This window comes from Ruditapes philippinarum, unplaced genomic scaffold, assembly GCF_026571515.1.
Source record: "Ruditapes philippinarum isolate M1 unplaced genomic scaffold, ASM2657151v2 ctg424_1_1_1_1, whole genome shotgun sequence".
In the NCBI taxonomy this organism is placed as follows: Eukaryota; Metazoa; Mollusca; class Bivalvia; order Venerida; family Veneridae; genus Ruditapes; species Ruditapes philippinarum.
In genome coordinates this window covers 123,072-140,162 of record NW_026853051.1, presented here as the reverse complement: position 1 = coordinate 140,162, position 17,091 = coordinate 123,072, and the positions used below count along the sequence as shown (strand labels likewise).

Here is a 17,091-nt window from a genome sequence, read left to right as displayed (position 1 = left end):
TCAGTAACATCTGAAAGCAATGGCTGTAAATGTTATTAAAGAGATAATCAATGGAGATTACTTCACAGTAAAGTAAATGCATGAATGTTTCAACAAAACATAATGAGAAAATACAGGTAGATAACAAAATGCTTCATCAACATTTTATTCTTCTATCTAGTGTGGTGTAATATCTTAGACAAATATTCAGCAGAAAGTCACTCAGTCCCTGTAGAAACATTTGAACAAGATGTGAATGATGAAATTGTCAATTTGTAGAACAGTACATATGATGTGATTCAATAATGAAAGAGAATTAAAGATTGTTTATATTTTAGGTCAGCTGAGTGGACGTACATACCAGATGATGAGAAACGTAGTCTTGGTCTTACCTTTGATGATGATGGAGAATTCTGGTAACTTGTTTTTTTTTTAATTATACATTTACATGGGTCCTTTACTATTCTGTGAGGATTTATGAGGGCTTTTTCATGAACAATGATTCTTTATTTAGCTGGAGATTCAACAAAATTTAAAAAAATTAGCAGCAAGATTTGGTTAGTTAAGAAAGACTCAATCAAGTTTAGATTTTCTATTTTAGTCCAAGGCATGTAATATGATTTTCACTGTTGACAACTTATGAGATGTCATTTTCATTTAGTCTGAAAGAATTTTGCTGAAAGTTTTCATAGAAAAATATGTTAGTATTGTATAAAACCCAGAAACTCTTGCTGGATATTTTCCCGTCTGAAATATATCTTTTAATAATTTGAGACAGCAACATGCACAAATTGATGATGAATAAAAGGGACATTTTACAGGCTTGATATCCTGATTTTAAATTGAAATTTATACATAGAAATCAAAACGTATGTGGAGACATTTTTATCCACTCAGTGTTGTTAATTGGTCACTATATTGTAATTCTTATATTTCATAAATAAGAATAGAAATGTTAAGATAGGGCTATTGTGTATCTTGTGATTTCCAAATGACTCTTGTTTTATTTTTGTGTTTGACAGGATGTCATTCCAGGACTGGCAGAATAACTTCCAGAAACTTGAAATCTGTAACTTGGGCCCAGACTCCCTGGATGAGGAAGAAATGTCACAGGGAAAGATCCGCTGGGAGGCTACTGCTGAACGTGGAGAATGGATACCAAGAGTGAATGCTGGTGGATGTAGAAACTATCTGGGTATACTATGTTATGTTAAGGTTTATAGAGGAATGAATGTTGTATGATAGTTATCTCTCATGTTTAATGCAGACATTATAATACAATGTCATGTAGTCTGACTTTAAATCACCTTTGAAAATGTTTATATTTTATGAAAATATATTATTATTATCAATATTATTTAAAAAAAAAACACAAAAAAACATTTGCAATAGAGTACATGGAGGAAAAAAACATAAATGCTCCTCTGTTAGTCGTTGATTTGATAATAAATATTTTTTCATAAGGTAGTTGAAAATTTATTGTTTAATGTTTATCAAATATGGCTATTCCTAATAGACTTAAGTTTTGAGAGATGTTCTTTTATTATTTTTCTCATGAAAAGATGTAATAAAACCATGTCTGCAAACATTTTTACTTTCTATTTTTGTCAGGATTTGTTTTCAGACTTTAGACTACAACATTGTTTATATTACTATGATTTCTATTATAGAGACATTTGCTACAAATCCCCAGTACCGAGTTGTACTCACTGACCCTGATGATGATGAAGATGACCTTTGTACAATGTTAGTTGGTCTCCTACAGAAAGACAGACGTAAGAAACGTAAGGAAGGACTGGACATGTTGACCATTGGTTATGTCATCTATAAGGTTTGAATGGTTATACATTAGAGATGTTAACATTTTCCAATTATGATATTAATAATAAAACGATCCAGGTCATATGGGACTTTTAGCTCAAATCAATAAAAAAAAATAATGGAAAGCTGTCGTACACACCAAGGTGTCATTGTCACCTATATTGTATGCAGACATTGTCAAGGTTGTGGAATAAGATCACTGAATAATGTTAAACAATGCTAAGAAATAATTTCCATTTTTCTCTCAAAATCTCAAAACTAGAGTATTGTTAATCTTTTATGATAAGATTTGACCTTTCAGATATATGAAATCAGCTTACAGTTTATTGATTGAAATATTTTTAATTGTATTTACAGTGATTTAATAAAAGGCTTACTGTTTACGTAACAGTCATATTAGATAAATTATAAGATACACGTATGTATAATTTCTTAAAAGCCGTTGCCATAGATTTTTAAGTTTTTATGCTGATAGATATCTTGCTTGCTTGCTTACGGATGACCAGTGGGTCTACACAAGTTTTACTTAGAACATTTATCAGTGCATGTTTAAACCTTAATGTCTTATAAGAGAATGTTTTAATTGTGGTATATGAGTAAATTATAGATAGTACACTTGTATTTAGATGAAGGAAGATGGATCTTTTGGATCTGGACCACTAGATTGTCGTTTTTTCAAGTACAATGCTAGTGTAGCTAAATCACCCTCGTTTATTAACATGCGTGAAATATGTGGCCGTCATAAACTGTCTCCCGGAACCTATGTCATCATCCCATCAACCTTTGAACCAAACCAACAGGGAGAGTTCCTTCTCCGAATCTTCACAGAAAAGGCAGGAACTTCAGAGTAAGTTATTAAATAGTCACTGTAAAAACTATTTTATCATGTGTCTAAACGTTACTACATCTTTTCTTACAATCTAAAACTATTTCTGTCTACATTACTCTATTTATCATTTACTGATTTTATGAGTTAATTGTAGTTAATTACATTGATGCCATTATCTCTTACTTGATATTCACTCTGGCGTGGGTTTGATCCCTGGGAGATGCTTTGGTAGTTTAGCGCGGAGGAAGGTAGTCTAGTACTGGTGTAACTCTCCAGGAACGATGGTTAGGAAACTTCCCGCCTATATGACTGAAATACTGTTGGAAAAAGGCGTAAAATATAACAAACAAACAAACAAACTTGATATTCATTGAAGTATTTAAAACTTGAAAAATACAGTTCACAGTACAGTTTGATGGCTGTAATGCTAATAGTATAAATTCTTGTTCTGATAAATTGACATTAAATGTTACTATGTTTATTTCACAAAGAGGATCCGAGGCATTACCTGTAGGAAGACCAATGTAGGTTGTTCTGTTAATACCAATACTTACCTGGTATTTGATACAAGAGGCATGTTTGTTTCCTAACTGAAAATATTAAATAGAAATATTAACTTTACTTTGCTCCACATACTGAATCTTTTATAATTGTCCAAATAATTGTCCTGTCATATGTTATCCATTTATATGTCAAAAAATTAAACAACTCATTTTGGCTACTTATGTGCTTCCCTCTGACTGAGATTTATAGGTATTGATTGAAGCCTCTGTAACTGCACTTAATACTGTAAACAAATAATCAAGGGAATTAACTCTGGATGCTAGTTGAAATATTGACTTGTTTATTCCACTCAGATAAAACCATGATGGCCTGCATATTTGTGCTGCCTGGCAAATCTATACTGTCTGTTATAGGGCAATGTGCATATTTGTTCCACATGACAAGTCTATCCTATCTGTTAAAGGGCAGCCTGCATTATTGTGTCACATGATGATGCTGTATACTGTTGGCTTCATGGCCTACAGACCAGACTATGCTTTCAGTTTCTTGTCTACCCACATATTTATGCCACAGTCTGTATACTTGTATCGTATGGCCAGACTCTTTACCCTATGCTGTGGGGCAGCTTGCACATTTGTGTCACTTTACCAGACCATACTGTCTGCTGCATAATTTTAGTATTTTAATAATGTATCAAAAATGGAGTTGGATTGTTTGAATCTTGAATTTTTTGTCTCAAATTTATTCCATCTGCTGTCATTATTGAGGTCACTGACTATATATCACTTGCAAGTTCATAAGTTTACTAGGGGGAAACAAGTTTAGTGTGATAAAGGTAAAGAATGAATGTTTTTGTCCTGTTCTTGCTGACCATTTGTACAATAATCCATTTCTGATTTGTCCACTACTTCACTTTTTTTCCATGTACATCCTCTTTTCCACCTTTGTTTTCTTCATTTAAATCTCATCCCCTTTAGTGTTTTACAACATCTATGCAGAGTGTGATTTATTTAATTGAACTTTTTAACATTATGGTATGGACTGTTTTACTTAGTGTTTATAAAATCTGTTCAAGCTTTTGCTTCTTTTACTCCTTTTGCTTCATTATCTTTTCAAATAAACATCTTTCACATACTTTGCTTTTTTTCTATTTCTTTCATATTACATAAAATAATTCATGTACATGTATGAATGGATTAACATAGTTGCAGTTATTTGATATTTTAGTCAACATGTGTGCAAAGAATGTTTTGCTTATTAATGTTTTATAACTAAGCAGCTTTACCTATCAGGTAGATGGTCTGTTTTCCATACCATGGGACAGTGTTTTCCAACCTTGTGCTTGCTACATGAACCACACTATATGAAAATATTATGATTTATTCTTCTTATTTTTCAGAGAAATGGATGAAGGAACATCACTGGTTGATAACCAGGTAAGTCATTTATGTTGTATTATTTCTGGTCATATTTTAGAATATAGTGAGATTATAATGTAGTTAGGTGGAATAATAGATATTCTAATGATGTTATTAACAATTGATGGAGTTTTAGGTCATTTGTTTATACTCATTACATCATTGTAAATCTCTACATATGACATGTTAATAGGTTAGAATACGGTCTTATTATTATTATAAAGACCAAAACTGGAGTGGTATATCTGTTTTAAGGAAAATAATTATTGCAATAACAAACTTTTCGGAAAATCAAATTTGTTGATTGTAAGGTGAAAACAGTTAGAGAACTCATTTGATCTTTAATGTAATTGACCATTTGTTATTCATATAGTGGTTTTTTACATATATATGATTTTATTTGTTTAGTTGTCTACTGTTTTTGCATTTGGGTATGAATTTAATAGGAAGAAATTTTAAGAGCTTGCATGTTGCCGATACAGTGGAACTCACTAATAGCGAACTTGGATACAGCATACACTCAGTTATAATATATGTATATGTCGTAAAATGGCAAAAGTGGAAGTAGCATGTGACTTCAAAAATGTCTAGTAACAAGTATATGGCAAACTTAATGTCATGGTCTGAACAAGTTCCTTATAACTGAGTTTCACTGAACACTGCTTTATAAAGATTTAAATTTTATTAAGATTTAAAAGAGAAAAACTTTAAAAGTTCTTAAGGGTTCTGTAAAGATCATCTTCAACCTTTGATGTGTTTTGCTTGAATGTATATTGAGTTAGCATAGCATTGTATGTGCTTTTAAGATTACTTTAAAAGGTGATATACTGTGTGATAATTTCTATTTTTACCCAGCATAGACAGTATGATGAACAATATGGCAGCAGTGCACCTGGACAACATGACTCTTACACAGGGAGTGATCCACCCCCTCTTGGATTTGATCTTATGACTAAATCTGATATAAATCATGATAATCCTTTGCCAGATTTTTCGATATTCAATCAGTATCCCTCAGGTCCTTATGGTGGACCTCCAACATCACAAGGTTATCAGCCTGATCCTTACAATCCTGGTCAGCCATATGCTCCACCAGGTACATACAATCAGGGGTACCAGCCAATGCCTGGTGGCCAGTATGACCAATATGCAAGTTCTGCTGGTTACCAGCCTCCACCTCCACAGCCTAATCAGTATAATCCCCACCCTGCTTATAATGTAGGGTACCAGCCAAATCCATATGGTCAACCAAGTGATCCATATAATACCAATCCTTATCAACAACCATCTCAACAGTTAGGATTTGGTGCTCCACCAGGTCAGTACCAAGCTACCCCAGGTTACAACCCAGCTGGCCAGCCATATAGTCAGCCAAATCAGCCCTATGGTTGGCAGGGTGGGAACCCTAGTCAGTACAATCAGCCCCCATCTGGTCACTACTATCCATATGGTCAGGGTGAGGCTATGGAGCATGCCCGGCACTCTTCCATGTTATCAGCAGAACCTGTAAGTACTTGACCTGTTGCCAGAGTAACCATACAGGTCATGTGATTGCCAGCTGAACTTGTGCTGCTGTGATTTACTGTGATTTTAGTGTTTGGCATAATTTTACATGTAATTTGATGTGTTTCAAGACATACCAGAATTATTATGTGTTTTTTTAGCTCACCTGTCACAAAGTGACAGGGTGAGCTGTTGTGATCGCTTTTCGTCCGGCGTCCGGCGTCCGTCCGTAAACTTTTACTTTAAATGACATCTCCTCATTAACCACTGAGCCAATTTCATTCAAACTTCACAGGAATGTTCCTTTGGTGGTCACCTTTAAAAATTGTTCAAAGAATTTAATTCCATGCAGAACTCTGGTTGCCATGGCAACCGAAAGAAAAAACTTTAAATATCTTATTTTAAAAAACCGAAAGAGCTAGAGCTTAGATATTTGACATCTTCTAGTGAGTGTCTACCAAGTTTGTTCAAATAAAAGCCCTGGGGTCAAAATTGGCCCCGCCCCAGGGGGTCATTGATTTTCCCTATATGCATATAGTAAAAACTTAAAAAAACTTTTTATAAAGAACCCAAAGAGCTAGAGCTAAGATATTTAGCATGAAACATCTTCTAATGAGTGTCTACCAAGTTTGTTCAAATAAAAGCCCTGGCGTCAAAATTGGCCCCGCCCCAGGGGGTCATTGATTTTCCCTATATGCATATAGTAAAAACTTAAAAAATCTTCTTTTAAAGAACTCAAAGAGCTAGAGCTAAGATATTTAGCATGAAACATGTTCTAATGGGTGTCTACCAAGATTGTTCAAATAAAAGCCCTGGGGTCAAAATTGGCCCCGCCCCGGGGGTCATTGATTTTCCTTATATGTGTATAGCAAAAACTTAAAAATCTTCTTTGAAAAAACCCAAATAGCTAGAGTTTAGATATTAAGCATGAAACATCTTCTGGTAAGTGTCTACAAAGTTTGTTCAAATAAAATCCCTGGGGTCAAAACTGGCCATGCCCCAGGGGTGTCATTGTTTTTAACTATATGTGTATAGTAAAAACTTAAAAAATCTTCTTTTAAAAAACCCAATGAGCTAGAGCTTAGATGTTTAGCATGAAACATCTTCTTATGGGTGTCTACCAAGTTTGTTCAAATAAAAGCCCTTGGGTAAAAATTGGCCCTGCCGGGGGAGGGGGTGGGGGAGGGCAGAGGTCATTGTTTTTCATTATATGTGTGTAGTAAAAACTTAACATCAAGAAACATCTTCTAATGGGTGTCTTAAGTTTGTTCAAATAAAAGCCCTGGGGTTTAAACTGGCCCTGCTCCAGGGGCCTATATACAGGTGAGCGACCTCAGGGCCATCATGGCCCTCTTGTTTAGATGATAAACAGAAATGTTAAAATTATCAACACTATCGTTTATTTTAAAAGGTAGAGAGACTTACTTGTCTTGAAGCACTGATAACTTAATGTTGACCTAAAAAAATGTGGTGCTTTACGCCTACATGAAAGATTTTTAATACTTGATATTTCTGCATTCTGATTTTGAAAACTGTTCTCACATGTATTTGATAGTTCACATTTTCCATTTAAACTTTTTATGTTTAAGTTGTTTTTATTTTAGACACTATATCCCATCAAAAAGTCAAGCTTAAATTTTACCTTTGTCTTTCCTTGTGTTTTAACTTATCAGAATTTTGTTTGAGTTTTGCTTCACTCTCACACCTTGGCATGATCATCTTTTCTCTACTGTTTGAGATCTTTACAGACTTGCACACTTTCACTCTTAGACTGTTTTTTTTTTTGCAAAGTTAGATAAGACCTGTTTTGGTTTATCTTTGGAAATCAAAGTAATAATGGTTCAGTATTTATCATTTGTATTTATAAGATTTCTATACAGTGTATGAAGTATGGGTAACAATCAGATATTATTACTTTGGTGTCTCAAAAGATTGTGATTATTTGTGTAATGTTGCTGTGTAAAGGGAACCAACTCATTAATGTGTATAATGAAAATTGGTTATATTACTCTTGATCACACACAAAATATTGTATGTTATGTATTTATATGATAAGAAAAGGTAAATAAAACAGGAACATTGTTGTATTTACAAGGGTTATATGCAGCATATTATATTGAATGTTTTTTTTAGCTGTTACTGTTTGTTCTATATTGCTACAGAATCTGTTAATGAGATATAAACAATTTGGCAATGATCATGTTCATGTGATGTACATGTATATGTTTTAATTGCATGAGATAAGTCTATTGTACATTTATAATTGCTGTGAGTATATATGACATGTTTTATGTATTTTTCCTACGAGATTGATTCTGAGATCAAGGCATGTGTGGCAGCTGGTCCACTGTATCAAGTAAAGGTTAGATTTAGGTTGTGAAGAGACACCCCAACCTTGCTTGCAGAATATTCTTACATGTTAACTAAGATATTATTACTATTTTACTTTAGGTTTATATAACTTCGTAAATATGGGCATATGCAGATAATATTATTGATAAAAATTCAAATGGGTTTTTGATCTACAATTTAGGAGAAATAGTTTTATTTATGGTTTGACTGCTTTGGCGGATACTGTTAATCATTAGCTTAACATGAATTTTCATAAGTTTTCAACATTAAAACAATAGAGGCCGGAGTGATACCAGATGATCTGTTGAAGGTGGGGGTAGGGGACCGTTTTGATAGACTCGTACTCCTAGGCTGCTCTTAGAAGCAGACACTATAGGTTAGAAAATAGATAAATAAACAAAATGAAATACATATTTATGTCTATAAAAAGTTATAAGATATATCATGATATACGTACATGTAGAATGTTCTGCATTTGATATTTATTTGAGATGGAGTTGTCTGTTTTTACTGATGCTTATTTGTCTTTAAACTAATCACAATTTTAGAAGTGTTTTATTTCAGATTTACAGATGATGCTTTCCTGGTTTTACATAAAAGATAAATTAAAATCTTTGTTTTAATAATTGAGCCACGCCATGACAAAACCAATGTAATGCGTAATGTGACTAGCATGGATCCAGACCAGCCTACGCATCCATGTAGTCTGATCAGGATCCATGCTGTTTGCTTACAAATCCTATAAACAAGTAGAGAAACTGATAGCGAACAGCATGGATCCTGATCAGACTGGGCAGAGGCGCAGGCTGGTCTGGATCCATGCTGGTCGCAAACGCATTATGTTGGTTTTGTCATGGCGCGGCCCATATGTATTGGTTAATCAAGCAATATGTATATAGATTAGTTAAATTTAGTTGTACTTATTATGGACAAAATGGCTAGTATTTTGAATTAAGTCTGGACGTTATCTAATGAATTTAATGGTATGGTTCTGTGGGAAATAACAATGTTTAGATGTACATTAATTGTATCAAATCTCCAATTTTCACAATTTTTTATCTAATATTTATAATATTAAAAGAAAAACCCTTATTGCCAAAATTAAACAGAATTTCCTTTCGCATTTTTTTGCTGTGCCTCAGATAGATCTAAAAACATTGGTGCTTTAAAAGACCCCATTATGTTTTTGTTTTATTTTTATGATGAAAGAATTTGCATGTTTTGATTTTATTTACTGCTTATTTTGCTTTGCTGTTGAAAAATACCAACATAAGGTTGTGTTGGTCCCAATCAAAATTTAATTGTCATATTTTTCAATTTCATTTATTTTATACATGTATACCAAATTCTTTAGTAGATTTATATTTATTTTTCAAGAGACAAGATTTCATTTTCTTTTTAAGTTCATAATTATAATCATCTTTAAGTATTACATTTTATTTCATTTATATTTTGATTTGTTTATATAGTGGTTATGTTATGTGTTTTATGATTTTGCTATTTTAGGGGCAACCTACTGCACCAAAGAGAGTAAGTTAAGAGTGACACTGACTGAAATATTTTGAATAATTTCTATTGACATCTCGTGTCTTTTCTTAACTGTTGAAAACTGCCAAATTAATGAACAATACATATCCTTCCCTATAAAAGTTCAAAAATGAAATTGAAACCAAAAGCGAGGTAAAACATGCACATTTAATGCCCTTTATTGGCATATATATTAGAAATCCTAAAGTATGCTACTACCCTACAGCAATTTCAATTTTGTTCCATCAACAACCATTTCACACAGAAAGGTTTTACTTTATACCAGTTTCTTTATCTTTATAAGTTCCCAACTCTGGCTTTTTTTACCAAGTTATGTTGCCATGTTTCCTCTGTAAATATTGTGTTTGATGTTTTGATACTACCAAAGGTACCTTTGAATAACTAAAACATTCCAGTTGTTTCAGAAACTTTATGAAAACAATAAATTTCACACATTCACTGTGTTTTTAAACCATGTCTAACCTTGTGGTTGAGCACCTTTGCTGTATGTATTAAGTATTTCAAAAATGGTACAAGTATAAGCTTCCTTACTGGATACATTTATGCGATAGGTCTCAATTCTCAATGACCTATACAGCATTTATGTGTGCAGCATTGAAGCAAAACTATAAAGTTAGTCTCTGTACTGTATTCTATAACTGAACACTATGAGTAATATCATTGTTACCATAGATACTTAATTTAACCATGTAGCCCACGACTGAATCTACCCTAGCTTCCAGTATAGACCAAGATCATCTCTGCTGTCTGATCATGGTCTACTTTGTTCTCTTTTTCGGTCAGTACATTAAATTTGAAATTTTCTCAAAAAAAATTAAGGGTTTTGTTTAGATTGAAAGGTAGACAAGTCTATTTAAGTAATAGTTAGTGTGGTAATTGTTAATCAAATGCTATAATAATGTGTTAGAAAATGCAGAGCAATTTTGGATTTAAAGATTTTGAAAAATAAAGGGGAAAGAAAAATATTTTAAATGCAGTTCAGGAAAGACACTTCCAAGTTACATCAATTTTTTTAAAGGAATGTATTTCACATTTTTACCTCCTCAATAAAATCTTTATCTCTGTATCTCTGCTGTGATTTTAATCTACATGTTTCTCATATCTTGATTTAGCTTCAAAGCCTTGTGCTTAATTGTACACAAAGATAACTCAGTTCTTAACTTTGTTAAGCTCCTGTATGAATTGCCTCCCTTTTGCAAAATGATACTGCTATTGCTAAAATACAACTCAGTTCTGTCTTGTCTCCCTTTTGCAGAATAATGCTACCGGTATTTTAAATTGTGACAGTTTGAGAAGTGTCCCAGTTTTTACTAAACATTTGTTCTTCAATTGGAATTTGTTCTTAGAAAGTCAGGCTGAATTGTTGTAGAGCTTGAGTGGTTAGATAATAAAACTTGGTCTAATATTACCATGGTTAATTAAGATTTGATTTACCTGTCTGAAAAACGTTTTACCCCTCCTATCTTTATGTTTAAATTTACATAATGTAGAGATTAACACATGTACACCACCATTGGTTATAAGCTATCCCTGTTAGATGCTTTTCAATATTACTTTTATGATGTTTATTAGACACATAGAAAAATGTATTTGGTTTTTGTATATAAAACCTACTATATAAATGTTAAAATTGTTAGTTATAGTGTTGATTGAATACTGGTTTTACTGTTCAGTTTGGTATGCATTTATCATTTGAATAATGAAATGATTTGGTCACCCTGAACTTGAACCTGTAACTCATACATAAGGTACTATATAAAGTAATATAATAACAATTTGATCTTAATATTCTCCCTAAAGACCCACAAAACCAAGGATATGGTAATGTTTCCTCGTCTTCTTTTGTCTTGTTATCTCTCTCTATCTAAACAGAAACATGATCTATGTTGTTCTTATATTTGATATTGCATTTTGTTGGAAACTTTGTAATTATTGGTCATTTTATATAAAGTATATTTGGATAGTGGTTTGTGAACTTATTGGACGTTTTGATAACACAAGTACTGTAATTTTAATATTGTATGCCCTGTTATTATAGCATGTATATATGTACATACTTTATATCAATTTATGCATCTATTTCAAATGCAATGAAATATTTTATATACATATTTGACATACTTATCTATATTACTGTATTAAAATGATTGATGTTTATATTTTTAATTCAGGCATGAATTTACCAGTGTGATCCTGTTGTTGAAGTTAAATAAACATAAAATGTCAATTTGTTTACAGATGTTTGTGCATGTCATTGAAGAAGTCCAGACCAAAGCTACAACAACTTAGCATGTATTACATTGTTTGATTCTAGATACTTGTTTGAACAGTTGTTTCTTTTCTTATTGTTTTGGTTGCACCTGTGTTGAATGCAGTTTTTAGAACATCAGTACAATATAAGGTTTTATGAGTGAAAGTAAAAATATAGCAATAAACAAGTTTTTTCCTGGTGTGATAGATGATATGAAATGTTTTAATAAAATTTTATATTGACTTTTCTGTTACCATGGTGTTGTAGAGTGAACTAACTGAAGTCAGGAAGTTTTAAGTATTGTTTGTTAATCCATGTTGAAACTTTATGAAAATAGTTTATCACAAAATTAATCTGTTGATATTGACACAAATCATTATTATAAACTAATTAAGATCTTGTTTTCTGATAACTTTAAGACTCAAAAGAAATCTATGATAAGATTAATGTCTTGAAATATATATATTTGTTAAGAAGTGAGTGAGAGAAAAATTTGAAAAGAGTGTTTTTATCCTGGTCATGCATTGTTTCTATGTGAAAAGACATTGATTATATTCTTTCAAGATAAAGTATCATTTGATACAAATATTTCATTGCTAGTTGTATGTTTCAACAGAACCACAAATTTCAATTGAAATAATTACAAATATGTTTTCCTCTAATAAAAAGAAGCATTGGTTGCTATGGTAACTACAGTTAGGGTGACTGTTTAACTCTGAAAAGACCTCATACCACTTATATCAGTGTTAATTGTCCTCTGTCTCCGTATTATCATTTATCATTATAGTGCCTGATAACCAGTTATATAGCCTTCTACCAATTCTCATTCTCTGTAATATCCAACTTTATTGTAGTCTGACTAGATAGTGCCTATAATTATGTTTTATCCATTTGTTAAATGCCTTCTTCCAAGTTATCATTATTTAAGTATTAAGCTATAAATCCTGATCCATATATTTACCCAACTGTGCTATAGTCCCTAATTATTAACTTGTCTTTGATATAACATAGATGCCATCAAATAATCACTATTACACACTATCTTGTCACTAGAGTGCTTGACTTTCTCTGTATCATAACCATTGTAGTGTCTTACTGGATCTGCCATCTTTAACATAGTGTCTACATTTATAATATTAGATCACTCTGTACTAACATCATGTTTGTATCACTAATTTTGTGTGTGTTTTCTAACCATTCCCTGTTTTAATTCTTGGCATATTTAATCCCCTATATGTAATGCAAAGTCCTTTCCTTTATCGTGGCTACAAAGATGGGAATAAAAAAAGTATAATCCAATACCTTCAGTTCAGCTGGCAAACACATCCCTTTTCTTTTTTTCTCATGTCAAAATGTTCTTGAAAAGGTGTATACTTTCATGTTTATAATTAAATGGGTTTCTTGAAGTTATGTTCCATTTTATGACATCAACTTGTCTAAGAATTCATAACAAATTTGATGATGTTTTCAAACATTTTGAAACAGTATTTTAAAAAAAAGATCATTTTTGACTATGCCTGTGATTACTATATTATAGGTTATTTGGTGTAAAAGATTAAATGATTTATATGATAAGAGTATTTGTTCAAATGATTTAAATATAAGTTTTAAAATGTGCTGTATTGCTATTTTTAAAGAATTTCAAATTTTCTCTTAAAAATATTGTAAGAATTAGTGATAATTGAAAGTTAATTTTCCTTTGAAGTGTTGTAGACGTATTATGTTTTTGTTTTTTATCTTTGCATGTTTTTATCTAGGGTACATCTAGTCACAGCGGTATGAGGTCTGCCCATCGTTCACCCAGCCCTGTCATACATACATATGAACAGGCCATCGAATTTCTCACTAAACAATGGAATCAAGTAAACTTGTAGTGTTTGAATTTGTAAAATAATAGACTTTCTTATTCTTCTGTCATTCTTTCTTTCTTACAAGAAGGTCTTTCATACAGATTTGTAAGAGCTATGATTAGATTTAATTCTAGTTATTTAAAGAATTGCTTTTTATCATTGTAAAGAATGTAGACCCATGTCTAAATGAAACTCAGTTAGGAAATGTCACTTGGTAGGAGTAATGGTCCCTGTTTATCTCCTACTTTAAATTACTACTTTTGTGAGGATGGCATGGAGGGGTTGGTAGGGGGGGGGAGATTATTGTTATAGTTGCTATGGTATATTACAGAGTATCATCTCTGATAAGTCAAACAGTGAAATTGGTAATCTTAATGATGATAAACATGTTTCTGTAACCATGTTACACACTCCATATAGTTATGAAAAAATAGGATTAATAGAGTATCTTTGACTTTACTCTGTAAAGAAGTAGAAAAACATCTGAAAACATACTCTCAGTTTCCTTCCTCCAATGCTAAATGCTTTGATTTATGCTTGAATTGAATGTGTGTATTAAGACCTTGAAAATATCTAAAATATGAATGCTTACAGAAATGCTGCATTTGCTAGAGGTATCGCATACAGAGGGCTATTTATTTGCTATTTTGGTTGCCAGATGTATTAAAAGATTAGAGGAAAACATATGCATGTTGATATTATCATAAACTATAACTGTAAATTTCAGAACTATCTTTAAATAAGCCATCAATTATCTAAATTGATCTGTTTTAAAGTTTTATGTAAAAAAAATAATGAAATTATTTAGGGCTTTATACATAATTATATTCTTTCTTAACTTAGTGTTAAATAGCAAATACAGTTATTTTAAAAGAATTTATTAAAATTGTACTTTGTTATTAAGATATGCTAGAGCTGCTAAAGATTTTTTTTGTATTCACTGTGAATGCAATAAAAATATGTATGGAAGTTGAAGAATGAAAGAGTGTTTGTCTTAAGTTTCTGACTGATTTTGTTGTTAAGCTAGAATTGTTACTAACAAAATTTGACATTGATGTGCTAGTATGTGGATTTACTGGCTTTTAACAGAAAAATGCTTCTGATTGCTTTGTTTCATTTTTTACCTATACACAGAAATACATGTTTTGTCAATGATATCTCCATATGCATCCATGGTGAATTTAGTGTACGAACTATCTCAATATCAAACATGAAAATATAGATATTTATTTGTATATTACATTATGTTTTATCATCTAGATATTATCTTATTTATAGAAATATATATATTTATCTATATCTTGTACTTTAATAATGCATTGTGTTATTTGTTTAAATATTGGCATGATAGGGTACAGTATTTAATATGTATTATATTATATCCACTAAGAGCTATAATGTTTGTAAAAGTTCTGAATGTAATGTTTGCTTTTTGAACAGCATTATAATTATGATTATGTATAGCAGATGAAGTTGACACATTTTTATTTCCATTGTAGATTTAATTGAATTATGATTTTATGGCACATGATTTTGGATAGATAATGTATCATTTCAACTATTTATGCTTTAAATGTATGCATAACCCTATTTTTAAATGCGCAAGATTTTGTATAATAGTACTTAAAACTATATTGATATTTTCATGAAGCAGGACCTCATTTTTGTTGTATATTTTATGACTTTAGGAAGCCCCTCCAATGACAGAGGAAGACCAGGCACAGGGTCAGGAACTGAGGGAGAGTTTTAAACGTATTGCTGGATCAGATCTAGAAGTTGATGCTTACGAACTAAGGGACATTCTGAACTCAGTCTTTACTAAAGGTACTCAGTTGTTCCAAATACATTCTTAAATTCTAAATTTGATATAATAGGCAGGCAACTGTTTGAAATATTCAGTCATGTAGTACTTAATACATTGTCCAAGTTATAAAGACTTGCTTCATGAATTTTTATTAGAAATATTTGTCTTGCATTGTTTTTGAAAAAAAAAATGTAAAACAAAGATAATGATATCCATTGATGTTTTCAATTTTACAGTAAAACTAAGATACAAATTTTAACAAAAAGTAAAGTTGCATAATGATATAAAATTTAAAGATAATTGATTATTTTCTTACAGTGAGGAACATGATTTTTCACTTAAGTGTTCTTATTGAATATTGATAAATATTAACATATACATGTTTGACTTGTAAATGAACAGGCGATGCTTCAAGTAAGTTTTGAGAAAGACCAACATTAATATAGTGTTGTAGACGATTATATTTTGATTGAAAATATTATTTATAATTATGCCTGATTGCAGAAACATTAATTTTAAGTAAAAATTGCAGCATTTTGACTTATATTAAGTTTTTATTTTCACATGTAATATTGTAGATATTTCCTTTTTTCTCGAAAATCTATCATTTTGCATTTTTTGTTTCATAAAGCTCTTAACAATATGATATAAAAAATAAACTTAGCTTATTTATAAAACATAATTATTATGGGCATGCCTTTAAAAACAGGTTTGTTATTTTTTGTCAGAGTTCATTTCCTTGCATATATTGTGCATTCTTTTTGCATATTTGCCTGAATCTGTTGAATGCATTAAACATTTTCCTGATATCAAGAAATTGATATATTTTTCTCTGTCTTGCTCGGGTTATGGTCTCTTCCTTTGCATTCATCGTGGTTTACAAGACTGATGATGTTATGATTCTGTCATAGAGCCCAAGTTAATGCACACAGAGACTGTTTACAATAAAGTTTTATAATACTGTATGAATGAGCACACTGGCCAAGCTGTGTAAAAAATCAACAACCAAGTTATTAACTTATGCCATATTATATTGATAATGGTGATGCTTTCAATTTTGGAAATTTATAAAAGATATTCGATATTATTCTAGAAAACATTTAACTATATTAAAGAGTATCTTGATTTTTAAACTTGTTTTGACTAGAGTAGCTTTAAATAAATGCAATGAGTGTGATGCGATCTAGTAAAATTCTTGAGAAACAAATACAAGTACTAGAACAAAATATCCT

The 17,091-nt window shown here is 31.3% G+C and overlaps 1 protein-coding gene across 10 annotated transcripts in view; it reads left to right on the top strand.

The window, feature by feature from the left end:
* The window catches only part of LOC132732466 (calpain-B-like), a 47,905-nt gene that overhangs the window by 20,147 nt on the left and 10,667 nt on the right, over window positions 1-17,091 (top strand). For 2 of the 10 annotated variants that reach the window (XM_060718896.1, XM_060718887.1), the window contains exons 9-18: window positions 318-395; window positions 1,002-1,174; window positions 1,650-1,810; window positions 2,427-2,647; window positions 4,533-4,569; window positions 5,407-6,057; window positions 9,913-9,936; window positions 13,963-14,067; window positions 15,744-15,879; window positions 16,262-16,273. In XM_060718896.1, coding sequence (XP_060574879.1) covers window positions 318-395; window positions 1,002-1,174; window positions 1,650-1,810; window positions 2,427-2,647; window positions 4,533-4,569; window positions 5,407-6,057; window positions 9,913-9,936; window positions 13,963-14,067; window positions 15,744-15,879; window positions 16,262-16,273 — 1,598 coding nt within the window. Of the gene's footprint in view, window positions 1-317; window positions 396-1,001; window positions 1,175-1,649; window positions 1,811-2,426; window positions 2,648-4,532; window positions 4,570-5,406; window positions 6,058-8,362; window positions 8,417-9,912; window positions 9,937-13,962; window positions 14,068-15,743; window positions 15,880-16,261; window positions 16,274-17,091 lie in introns of all 10 variants that reach the window. The other 8 variants (XM_060718927.1, XM_060718935.1, XM_060718943.1 and 5 more) reach the window with 8 other exon arrangements.